Below are 11,898 nucleotides of genomic sequence, written 5' to 3' on the forward strand. Positions count from 1 at the left end.
TCTGCGATGCGCGATCGTGACATCACGTAATATGCAGTTATGTTGAAAAGGTCACGCTTGACGTAGGTGGAAGTACCGAGTCAGTGTTTACAAGTTGAACATACAAATACTAAGTCAAACACCGTATACAAAAAAAGGGAGTTAAAAGGTAAAACAACGATGTTGGACGATTTTGAACTTCGAGAAGAGGAGATGGAGTACACAGGAATACACAGAAGTATTCCTGTGTACTCCATCTCATAAGAAATTAGGCAGATGGAAGAGACTGCTGCGGCGACACACACCTCTCAAGCATCGGGCAGACGAAGATCTAACGAGACGTGGTGGTGCACATGTGGCAAATGCCAACCATTGCCAACAGAGGAAGAATCTCAATGCTGCCACGACTGGACTATTTCAATCCCACCATTAGAATCAGTCAGTGAGTCAGCTGGTGAGACCCTGTTTCCATCTCGCTGCATTACCGAACAAAATGGATTTCCACCGTTACTGTAATGATGGGTCAACGGCGTGAGGATCCATTTGCAGCGTCTTTATTAAGACAACACAGTACAGTATAAACAGGGACAAGGCAGTATCATAAACAGGGACAGGCTTGGGTCGAGACAGGCGGCTAGAATCAAGGTCTTACAACAGGCAGAGGTCATGGCTGGCGGCAAACAAACACAGTCCAGAAAGCAGGCAAGGATCAGGGTCGGCGGCAAAGGTTCACAGAGATAAGGCAGTCCAATCGGTAACAGAATAACAGTCCACAGGAAAACGCTCAGAAATGATCACCTAGGCAAATCAAGACTTCGCGGTGTATGGATGTGTGTGTGAGTGTTTTATGGTGTGTGTGTGTGTGTGATGCAGTGCAGGTGTGTGCGCAATCAGTCCCAGGAATGAGGGCCTATGGGTAGTGTAGTCCAGATGGGAGCATGTCAATATTTGGGTGACGGCTCCCTCCAGTGGCCGGGAGGAAGAGCCACGGGAGCCATATTCATGACAGTTACTGAGCAACAGCGTTTTAGAGGTGTTTTTTTAGTTTGCCCAAAATTAACTGGAAATGCTGTCCGAGGCCCCAAGGACCTGGTGGCACCCTAACAGTAGAGTAAGTATTGTGTAGTATGATTACATATTATACATATTTTATATAACGTTATATATTTAAAAGTGATTGACTGCACACATCTCTTTTATTTTACAGTCAATACAGGCTGGTGGCATACAGGATAGTTCTGGAATGGATGCTGAAAGGGGAGAGATTGGGAAGACGTTCTTCCAGGAGGGTTCTTCCATCCTGTGTTGTCAGTGCCATCAGACTGTCATACCCTTCTCCATCAGGACAGTATGTAGGCTTCAGAGAAGCAGAAGAGGCTTTTGGTCTTTTGTAGGAATAATAGTTTGAATTTGAATTACAATGTTACATTTTTGATGAACATTATAATTTGTTGTGGCTTTGGTAGTATTTGTTACTTACTGTAATTGCTGTAGTTTTGTTATTTTCATAGTCAATGTTATTTGTTATTGTATATACATCAACACTACATACTTATTGATGTCTCACACAAATGTTTATTTTGGAAGAATGAAACAAATTTGAGAACTACAGTCGTTGATGTTTAATTACAACTGATGTAGGGTACCATCAGTAAGGACCATATATTCACACTAACACAAGAAATATTTTTTTTTCCACCAACACTGTATTCTGTTTTTACCTCATTAAGAAAAAATTAGAAAAACTATAAAATAACTTGAGTAATAATAATAATTGTACATTAGACTGTAACAATTTTAAAGTAAATTAGTGTCCAAATCGTGATAAGTGCTTTGCAATTATTTCTTGCTTGTCAGGCCTTGGTGTTAGGGCTATGTTCTGCAGCAATGGGCAATGAGTCAAATGAGAAGAACTGTCCTTGTAAACAACGTTGGTGTCCAGCTGCCACTGTACAACTTTCTCAACCAGAGTCTCCCTGAATTTTTGAGTGGTTTGTTCAAAAATCGCTTTGGCTACCCATTCTTTGGTATGTTTGGGGAAAACCATGTTGTACTGAGGTACACCTATAATAAAAGAAAAAAGATTAAACATAACAATAAATTATACCATTTTTATTGATTACATTACTATAATAGAATATTCACATTTGATTCTCAACCTGATGAACTTAAATCTATTGTCATCAATTTCAATTCAATTCAATTCACATTTATTTGTATAGCGCTTTTCACGATACATATCATTTCAAAGCAGCTTTACAGAGAATGCATGTCAACATTACAATTTAAAGAATGCAGATAGCAAATAATGTAATAATTTAGGCAATTAATTTACAATCACTGTTAGCAGTTTAACTGAACATAGAAGCAATGAGCTCCTGAAAAATGAATTACATTAACAATAATTAGGATATAGAAATTTGGGAATGTGCATGTTGATCCAGATGATTGCGTCTTCTGAAGTCCTCGCAGGAGTTGGCGCCGTCTCTTCATAGGTGTTGGTCATCTGAGGTCTTCTTAAGAGGCTGGATCCAAACTGAAGCTGAAGTCCTCTCTAGTCACCTCGGGACGGGTGTCCCGAGGCAAAACAGAAAAGCAAATGGAGAATAATTAGCGTAGCTGCTGTTCATAACATTAAGCAAAGATAGTCATGTGCAATTGATCTGATATGAGATGCATTATGTGAATGATTGGCTAAAGAGATGTGTCTTTAATCTAGATTTAAACTGGGTGAGCGAGTCTGAGCCCCGAACATTATCAGGAAGGCTATTCCAGAGTTTCGGAGCCAAATGTGAAAATGCTCTCCCTCCTTTAGTGGACTTAGCTATCCTAGGTACAACCAGAAGTCCGGAGTTTTGTGATCTTAAAGAGCGTGAAGGATTGTAGGGTGATAGAAGATCGGTTAAGTACACAGGAGCTAAACCATTTAGAGCCTTATAGGTCATTAGCAATACTTTATAATCAATACGGAACTTAATAGGTAACCAGTGTAGAGATGATAAAATTGGTGTTATATGATCATATTATCTTGACCTGGTAAGAACTCTAGCAGCTGCATTTTGTACTAATTGTAGCTTATTTATTGAGGAAGCAGGACAACCAGCTAATAATGCATTACAGTAATCTAGTCGAGACGTCATGAAAGCATGAACTAACTTTTCTGCATCAGAAATAGATAACATATTCCGAATCTTAGCAATGTTTCTGAGGTGGAAGAAGGCTGTTTTTGTAACATAAGAAATATGATTTTCAAAGGACAAGTTGCTGTCTAATATAACACCCAGGTCTTTAACTGTCGAGGATGGAGTAACAGTACATCCTTCTAAATGCAGATTGTAGTCTGAGAGATTCTGTGTACAGGTTTTTGGCCCAATAAGTAATACTTCAGTCTTATCTGAATTTAATAGAAGAAAATTACTAGTCATCCAATGTTTTACTTCTTTAATACATTCTGTCAGATTGGATAATTTAGAGATTTCATCTGGTTGTGTTGAAATATATAACTGAGTATCATCGGCATAGCAGTGGAAACTAATTCCATGTTTTCTTATAATATTGCCGAGTGGCAGCATGTAGATTGAAAATAGCAGAGGGCCTAACACTGATCCTTGCGGCACTCCATAGTTTACTATCGTGATCTTAGATTTTTCCCCGTTTATATAAACAAAATTGTGACGGTCTGATAGGTACGACCTAAACCACCGTAATGCCTGGCCCTGAATACCAGTGTAATTTTGTAGTCGATCTAGGAGTATTTTATGATCTATAGTGTCGAACGCAGCACTGAGATCAAGTAACACTAGTATTGAGACACAGCCCTGGTCAGAAGCTAGAAGTAAGTCGTTTGTAATTTTAACGAGCGCAGTTTCTGTGCTATGATGAGATCTGAATCCTGACTGAAATTTTTCTTAGATAGCGTTTTTTTGCAAGAAGGAGCATAATTGGACCGACACTACTTTTTCTAGTATTTTAGACATAAATGGAAGATTTGAGATGGGTCTGTAATTTGCTAATACGTTTGGATCTAATTGTGGTTTCTTAATGAGAGGCTTAATAACTGCTAGCTTGAACGGTCGTGGGACATGACCTAGAGATAAAGACGAGTTGATAATATTGAGAAGAGGCTCTTCTGCTACAGGTAACAATTCTTTCAGTAGTTTAGTGGGCATTGGATCTAGTAAACATGTTGTAGGTTTAGACGCAGTGATAAGTTTATTTAGCTCTCCCTGTCCTATAGTTGTAAAGCACTGCAACTGTTCTTGAGGGGCGATAATTGAGGCTGAATCATAAAAATCTGTTAAAGGTTGTACATTTACAATTGTATTTCTGATACTTTCGATTTTCTCAGTAAAGAAATTCATAAAGTCATCACTACTAAATTGTAATGAAATGTTTTGTTCTGGTGATGTCTGTTTATTTGTTAATCTAGCCACTGTACTAAACAAGAACCGTGGATTGTTTTGGTTATTTTCTATGAGTTTGCGGAGATGCTCAGCTCTGGCTGCTTTTAGAGTCTTTCTATAACGGGACGAGCTGTCTTTCCACACGATTCTGAAGACCTCTAAACGAGTTTGTCTCCATTTGCGTTCTAGATTGCGAGTTTCTTTTTTGATAGCGCGAGTAATACTGTTGTACCAAGGTACAGTATTTTTCTCTCTAACCTTTTTTAATCTCATCGGTGCAACAGTATCTAATGTACTAGTGAAAATGGTGCACATGCTGCTAGTCATTTTCTTGAGATCATTTGTGTGTTTAGGTACGATGAGCAGCTGAGACAGATCAGGCAGGTTATTTGTGAATTTATCTATAGTTGTCGGGAGAATTGTTCTGCCTAGTCGATATTGCGGAGCAATTTGACAAATATCATCAGTATGCAGTACGCATGTTACAAGGTAGTGATCAGAGACGTCATCACTTTGCGGTAGAATTTCTATATCGGTTGGATTGATTCCATGTGATATAATTAAATCTAGTGTATGATTAAAACGGTGAGTGGGTCCAGTGACGTTTTGTTTGACCCCAAATGAGTTTAGTAAATCAGTAAACGCAGCCCCTAACGTATCATTTGTATTGTCAACATGAATGTTAAAATCTCCAACAATCAGCGCTTTATCGACGTTGACCAATAGGTCTGAGAGAAAGTCTGAAAACTCTTTTAGGAAATCAGTATAAGGGAGGTCTATAAACGGTAGCTAAAGCAAGAGATAGTAGCGACTTTTTACTTATATCTGAGAGTGTAATATTTAGCATAAGAATTTCAAATGAATTAAACCTATAGTTTGTTCTCTGAGTAACATTAAGATTACCTCTATAGATTGTTGCAACACCACCGCCACGGCCAATCAGACGGCATTTATTTTTATAACAGTAGCCAGGTGGACAAGACTCATTAAGACCGAAATAATCATTTGGTTTAAGCCATGTTTCAGTAAGGCAAATTAAATCAAGACTATTATCTGTGATCATTTCATTTATAATAACCGCCTTAGTTGTCAGTGATGTAATGTTTAGTAGCCCTAGCTTTAGAAATTGTTTTTGTTCAGTAATTTTGCGAATTTCTGGTTTGATCACGATCACATTTTTTCTAGATCCTTTATTTTTATTGTTAGACCTCACTATTCGGGGAATAGACACAGTTTCTATAGACTGTACTACACTCACATTTCTATCAATTAAGTGGGCAGAACACAGACTGTGATTTGAGGTTTGACTTACTAGTCATACGGTGCGAAGCATCTTGGAGATGTTCTCCGACAGAAGATCAGCTCCGATTCTGCTGGGGTGCAGGCCATCAGCACGGAAGAGCCTAGGACGCTCCCAGAAAAGATTCCAATTATTTATAAAGAGCAGCTTCTGTTCATTACACCAAGACATCAACCATTCATTTAAAGCAAATAATCTACTGAACCTTTCATGTCCTCGTCGGTACATCGGAAGCGGTCCGGACACGATGATCCTCGTCGCGGGTGATGTGGCTCGTACCGTCTCGATCAGGCTCCTGAAGTCCTGCTTCAGCACCTCCGTCTGCCGCAGCCTGGTGTCGTTCACCCCCGCGTGCAGCACTACAGCTCCGATGGTCTCAGCACCGTTGAGGATCGCGGGAACCTGCGCAGCGACATCGAGAACACGAGCACCAGGAAAACAGTGACTGCGCACCTTACCTTTGGCTGTGGTGGCGTGGACGTGGCGGACGATGGAGTCTCCGATGACCACGGCGTCGCGTTCCGCCTCGCGAAGAGGGGAGAAGCGGTTCCGTGTCGAGACCTCGAAGATCGGGGGCGGCGGAGGAGGAGAGGTCCTGGTCCGAGGCCTGGCTCGCGTCTTCCGCTGCTGAAGCACCCAAGGTCCCTGGTGAGACGGCGCCGGAGTGAACGAGGGCTGGGATGAACGCGTTCTGGGAGCTCGGGCCCTGTGCAGAGAAACACACGGCGTAGAGGAAGCAGGAGTGTTAATATCGCGCTGTAAACTTACCGAGGAGCGGTGAGCGTCAGCACGGGAAGTTTCCAGCGCTGTCTGCCGCTCACGTAGCTCGGCCTGCTTCTCGAGAAGGGTCCGGATCTGTCGCTCCACGTCCTCCAGTTCCAATTGCACCGCATGCAGCTCAAACGTGTCCTCACCTGCACACAAAGGTAGAGAAGCATCCGATACACTCGCCATTAGAATAGATGAACAATAATATAGTGAGAGAAGAGTACAAACGCTAGTGTGCCACGCCGCTATTGCTAACGGGCTAAAGCTAATAGCGAATGTTCGGAAAGTCGGATAAAACTAGCGATATCAAGGTAATCCGAGTGTTTTTATGTAAAATATTGTTGGGGATGTGTTCCCCCGCCGAAAAAGAAAGAGTGATATGTTATAAGTTTGATTTTAAGAGACAAAAACAAGCAATTAGGAATCAGCTCGACGGAGCTCTAGCTCAAACAGTGCGGCAGCAACAAACCATGGAACAATAAATATCTTCTACATCACCCTACATATTGAAAAATCTTTAGTAGTTACTCACAATATGTTGTTTTCCACTTACCAGTAGTGGTTGATGCTTGCTGACGACCTACATTTTCATTGTGGTCAAGGATAGCTAGTTGTGTTCTTGCAACCATGGACGCATAATGAAAATGTAGGTTCTTTGAGCAGTATTTCAGCAGGACAGAATGTAACACCGTCAGTTGTCCTAAAGATAAAAGAAAAATTTGTATCCGGTGTACATACATGTACATGTGTATGTACATTACTATATGTATATAAATAACTTACCAGTGTGTTTGAAAAGAGCCATTTGCCTCAAATCCTTTTGAAGTCCTTTGTCCAGAACAAGACTCTGCAGTGTGTGGAAGGCACGTGAGTCTTTTCCAAGCCATTTTTTTCTGCATTGCTGTTCCATACTGAGATCATCGTGTCCATATTTTTTCGGCTTTCCTTCTTCAAACCAACTGTGCACACCTGTAATGTGATAAAGTATGGACTTCCAATTCTCGATCAGTTCCTGTATAAATACATGAATATACAAAAAAGTAATTTAGAAATAAAAATAAAAAATAAAAATAATTACTACATTTACTTGCCTGTCTGACCTCCCATCTCCAGACAAATGAACTGGATTACAGAGTTCAGTTTGCAAATGTATGTCATTAATTGCTGCTTTCTGTTGTTCTTGATATTCTTCATCAATGACTGGAATAAGGTAGGAAGACTGAATGTCAAAGTAAATGCTTTTATGGGGTATTTGAAGGTTGAGCAAAGTGGCCCAATCAGCAATGTCTGTATATGTTGCTATAGTGAATAGTGTGCATGCAGAAACAAGAAGATTATTAGCTGGCATTCCCCTAACATCACTGCATGAACTCTACTTTCACTTGTGTTTTTTTCACATTCCAAGTGAACACGGAGAACACTTCCCACAGTTGCTTTTGTGGTCTTTGTTATTACTGATCCACATTCTTGACATCTTTTGAACAGCTCCATGACATTGGGCTCGTTGACAATCCATTTTTTCTGTTTCCAATGCATTTCACATTCCTCTTCTTCTGTGCTTGGGGTAGACGTTGATGTTGAACTCAGTGGCTGAAAACTAACATCTTTCTTGTCCGATGGAGGATCTATGGAAAGCAGGCTAACATCAAGCTCCAAACTTTCTTCTAATTGCTCTTCCATATGTTCTGCTTGATTATACACAGGGGGCTGTGAAATTACATGGATTAAAGTTGGTTTATAATATAACTGAATATAAATTAGTAATATAAATAGTATATTTAATACATTTATTACAGTATATCTGTGCATTTTTAATGATACATCACCAAATTATTAAATACTACATTTTTAGAAATTCATTTTTTCCCAATGTCTAACACAAAAGCATAATTGACCATAATTTCACTTTGTTTGTTTTACTTACAGACTGGTGGGAGTGTAGGGAGGACAAAATATATCCCAGATGATGAGGGTGTTTTCCTGTTTCTGTCACGATCACCATCAGTTCCTGTCAGTTCCCGGACTACATTTCCCATTATCCTCTCTGTCAGTCACATGCACACACTCCACACCAATCACCTGTCACCACATACAGCTTAGCACTTCATCTGGACTATAAAGGACTTTCACTCACACCACCTCACGACGAAGTCTTGTTTAACTATTGTTGCAATTCAGAGCATTTATATCCTGTCTGTTTGTTTGTTACCGACCCTGTCCGTTTACCCGTTTACGATTCTCTGCTGCATACCTTTGGACTGTGTATTGTTTCCTGGACTGTGTAAGATATCTGCCTGCCTCGATCTACTGCCTGTACCCTGACCACAATTCTGCCTGTCCCTTGCTGTACCTGTCTGCCCCTGTTTGACCCTACCTGTACGACCACGCTCACTTTTAATAAAACGCTGCATTTGGATCCCCTGCCTGAGTCCCCCTTCGTTACAGTTTCCCACACTTTCAGGACTTGTAAGCACTAAACAAAGTTTAGACTGAGCATCTGCAAACTGTCTCGTGGTAGTTCCTGGATCAGAGTCCTGTTGCCTTACTGGTGTTGACTGTGGAACATTAGCCAAAAACACTCCTGCTTCCTGGACCTCCAGTTCAGCGCTATTGTCTTTTGCTAGGGATTCTAGATTTCCACGAGACGGATACTTAGGAGAAAAAAACAAAAGAAAAAAAAAACATTTAAACACGTCTATAGTAATAGGAAGATATTAGTCTCTAATATTAGATATTAGTCTCTTTTTTTTTCTATGGAGTAGCTTCTCAGCTAGCATTTCAGTATAGTTTGAGTTAGCACTCATTACTTCAGTTTATATGTCTAGGATGGCCCTAACCGGCCGCCTGACATTGTTGCTTGTGAACTTCACTTTCTTTCTCTTTCTATGAGATTTGGAGGTGAAGACCAGGCTTCATTAGTCTTGTGGCCCTGTTGTGTAGGCCCGTAGCTTAGCGGCCAGGCTAGAGCTAGGTTGGGTGTGTTATATAAAATTAACCCTATATACTATCCCTTGTCAGGTTGTATAGTTCGTAGTTCTGGCCTCCTCCCGAGGGAGTTGTTAGGCCGTATGCCCATTGTCCCCTTTGTTAATGTAGGTGCAATTGGTGAGATTAACAGCTAAGGTTCTAGACTGTTTTTAGACTCCCTGGTGCTGGTTTTCTCAGGTGGTAGGCCCTTATCTTTGTGTAGATAAGTTGTGCAGTGTATGCTAGGCCCCACTTTCTAGAACTTTTTCATGCTATGAAAAATGTTTTCCCCTGAGCCACTTGATTTTCCATTCAAGTTTGAGTTGACGGTGCTAGCTTTTTAGCCTCCATCCTCTAGGGCAGGGGTAGGCAAGATCGGTCCTAGAGAGCCGCTGTCCTGCAGAGTTTAGCTCCAACCCTGAAAAAAAACCTTCAGCTGCCTATAGCCTTAGTAATCCTGAAGATCTTGATTAGCTTGTTCAGGTGTGTTTGATTAAGGTTGGAGCTAAAATCAGCAGGACAGAGGCTCTCTAGGACCGAACTTGCCTACCCCTGCTCTAGGGCTTAGTACAGATTTGTGAATCTGTTTGGAGAGAACATTTATCCTATTGAGAGAGCATGTATTTCAAAGCATTTTGTTTGCTTTGAGTTGTTTGTTTGCTTTTGAGTATGTGAGCTTACTTATGCTGCCACAGGTTAGCACCTGTTCTCATAATAGCAGGCCCTTTTGATATTAGCCTCTTTTTAGAGAGTATGGTGACTATTCTCATATTCCCCAGTTAGGGTTTATTTGTGTCACTGAGTGCATCACCTGTTGAATTGCATACTCAGGGTAGTGTTAGAACCACCTTTGCAGTCTGGTTTCTATTAGCTCCCTTTGGTGATCTTGATAACAGCTATATTGCATATAACTTGGAATGTAGGCTCTTATGTCTTTAGCCTCTTTCTAGTTAGCAGCTTGTGTTTTTCAAGTGCTGTTGTTAGGTGATCATAGTTTGCTCACATAGATTTTACACTGCCACAGGCTTTTGCTACGTGTCTTTTTAGGGTAGTAGGCCTTGGTAGGCCTCCCTTAGACCATGTAGGCATTTATTGGTTCCCTTTAGTCACTGGTGTAGGGTACATTGCCTGTTGGAATGTGTAGCCATAGCTCAGGTTGTATGTAGCTTCCCACAGCTGTTGCTGGGTTAGAGCTGGTTCCCTGTAAGCTTGGTTCCCTTATATTCACGAGCTGGCGCCACGTGTCACTGAAATGGTAGGCCCTAATAGGCCTCCTTTTTAGTTTTCATGTTGGCACAGTTTGTGTTTATATGTTTCAAACGGGCTGAAGGCCACTTGTTGCTGAACTTGAATGCCCAGTAAGGCCTCCTTTTTAGCTGACATGCTGGCAGGATGCTTGTGAATCCAATACCATCATTGGCCACACCCCACCTCTGTTGAGTAGGCCTTAAGCAGGCCTCTCGTGGAGTATGGTGGCGTAATATGCATTCCTTTTTAGAAACTAAATCGCTGAATGCATGGCCTGATGGTTGGTATGGTTATGGTAGCCACTAGCTGATGCATGTTGGAGTTCAGTTATGTACTCCTCTCACTTTGAGAGTAAAAAGGTGCTTTTACCAAGTGCTCTTCTGAGTGGCTGATCTCTCAGGGGTGAGTTTTTGTGGTAAAACCTTACTGAGGTTTGGTACAACTACATCAGCCTCCTTGAGTCTTGGTTTCTACTCTAGTTGAGCTAAATAACTACCTAGTATCTAGGTTGGTTCTATTTTTGCTTCTAGAACCTTAATGGCCACTAGACTAACGCTGTATGTCTTAAAGGTTTTAGGTCCTCTGGGCCGCCTTTTTTGAACATACTAGCGTATGTTGTAGTGTAATCCCTTTACTAAAGAGCTATCAGTATCCTACTGAATATACTTCTGGTTGGCCAGGGCTCCAGGTGATAATTTAACCTCCTTTATGGTTCGGTTATTTATCCTTCCTGGTGCTTTAAACACTGCCACGAGCTGATGCCACGTGTCTGCTGGGGTAATAGGCCTGTCAAAGGCCTTCCTTAGTGCGTGTTGGCGTATGTTGTACTCCTCTTGCTTTAAAGAGAAAAAAGGTTCTTTTACTGAGTACATTGCTCATTTGGTTATTTTAGGTGGATTGACATGTAAGCACTTTACAGTTTAACACTCTGAAGTCTGAGGTATCGCCGGCGATACCACCGTGGTTTTTTTCTTATCAGTGTGAAAGAGACTCAAAATACTCCGACAATGTTGCACATACAATTAAGAGTTATACACCATTTTAATCTGTGGAATATCTTCTTTTATTTGTGTACACTCAGAGTAAAAACAAAATGTTGTGCTTTTTGTAAAATAAAGAAAACAAACATGATGCGTGATCTCTCGTCTCCCTCTGAACGAACTCCAATCTGATAGTTCTCAGAAAATGAACTGTAACTTAGTGAATACTAATCACAAAAAAATTACACTTTTG

At 40.9% G+C, this 11,898-nt stretch overlaps 1 protein-coding gene across 3 annotated transcripts; it reads right to left on the reverse strand.

Annotated features, from left to right (window-relative positions):
- Positions 1–2,486: 2,486 nt before the first annotated feature.
- Positions 2,487–7,722, reverse strand: LOC125255955. Of its 3 annotated transcripts, XM_048171562.1 has the most exons (5): positions 7,542–7,721; positions 7,234–7,462; positions 7,004–7,150; positions 5,695–6,596; positions 2,487–2,541 (listed from the first exon to the last, which is right to left on the reverse strand). In XM_048171562.1, exons 2-4 carry the CDS (start codon positions 7,358–7,360, stop codon positions 5,698–5,700), a joined length of 1,173 nt encoding a protein of 390 aa, XP_048027519.1. In that variant the 5' UTR covers positions 7,361–7,462; positions 7,542–7,721; the 3' UTR covers positions 2,487–2,541; positions 5,695–5,697. The 3 variants fall into 3 exon arrangements, with proteins under 3 accessions (XP_048027519.1, XP_048027520.1, XP_048027518.1); XM_048171563.1 differs by lacking the exon at positions 2,487–2,541 and having other exon boundaries at positions 5,159–6,596; positions 7,551–7,722; XM_048171561.1 differs by lacking the exon at positions 2,487–2,541 and having other exon boundaries at positions 5,159–6,596.
- Positions 7,723–11,898: the final 4,176 nt, after the last annotated feature.

Source organism: Megalobrama amblycephala, linkage group LG20 (genome assembly GCF_018812025.1).
Source record: "Megalobrama amblycephala isolate DHTTF-2021 linkage group LG20, ASM1881202v1, whole genome shotgun sequence".
NCBI classification, from domain to species: domain Eukaryota; kingdom Metazoa; phylum Chordata; class Actinopteri; order Cypriniformes; family Xenocyprididae; genus Megalobrama; species Megalobrama amblycephala.

Bases quoted from the DNA above. Each gene is read 5' to 3' on its own strand.
- LOC125255955 (XM_048171562.1), bottom strand. From the start codon at position 7,360: ATGGAACAGCAATGCAGAAAAAAATGGCTTGGAAAAGACTCACGTGCC. The intron at 7,151-7,233 runs GTAAGTTATTTA...TTTTATCTTTAG, and splicing joins GGCTCTTTTCAAACACACTG to GACAACTGACGGTGTTACAT. The intron at 6,597-7,003 runs GTAAGTGGAAAA...CTTTGTGTGCAG, and splicing joins GCAAGCATCAACCACTACTG to GTGAGGACACGTTTGAGCTG.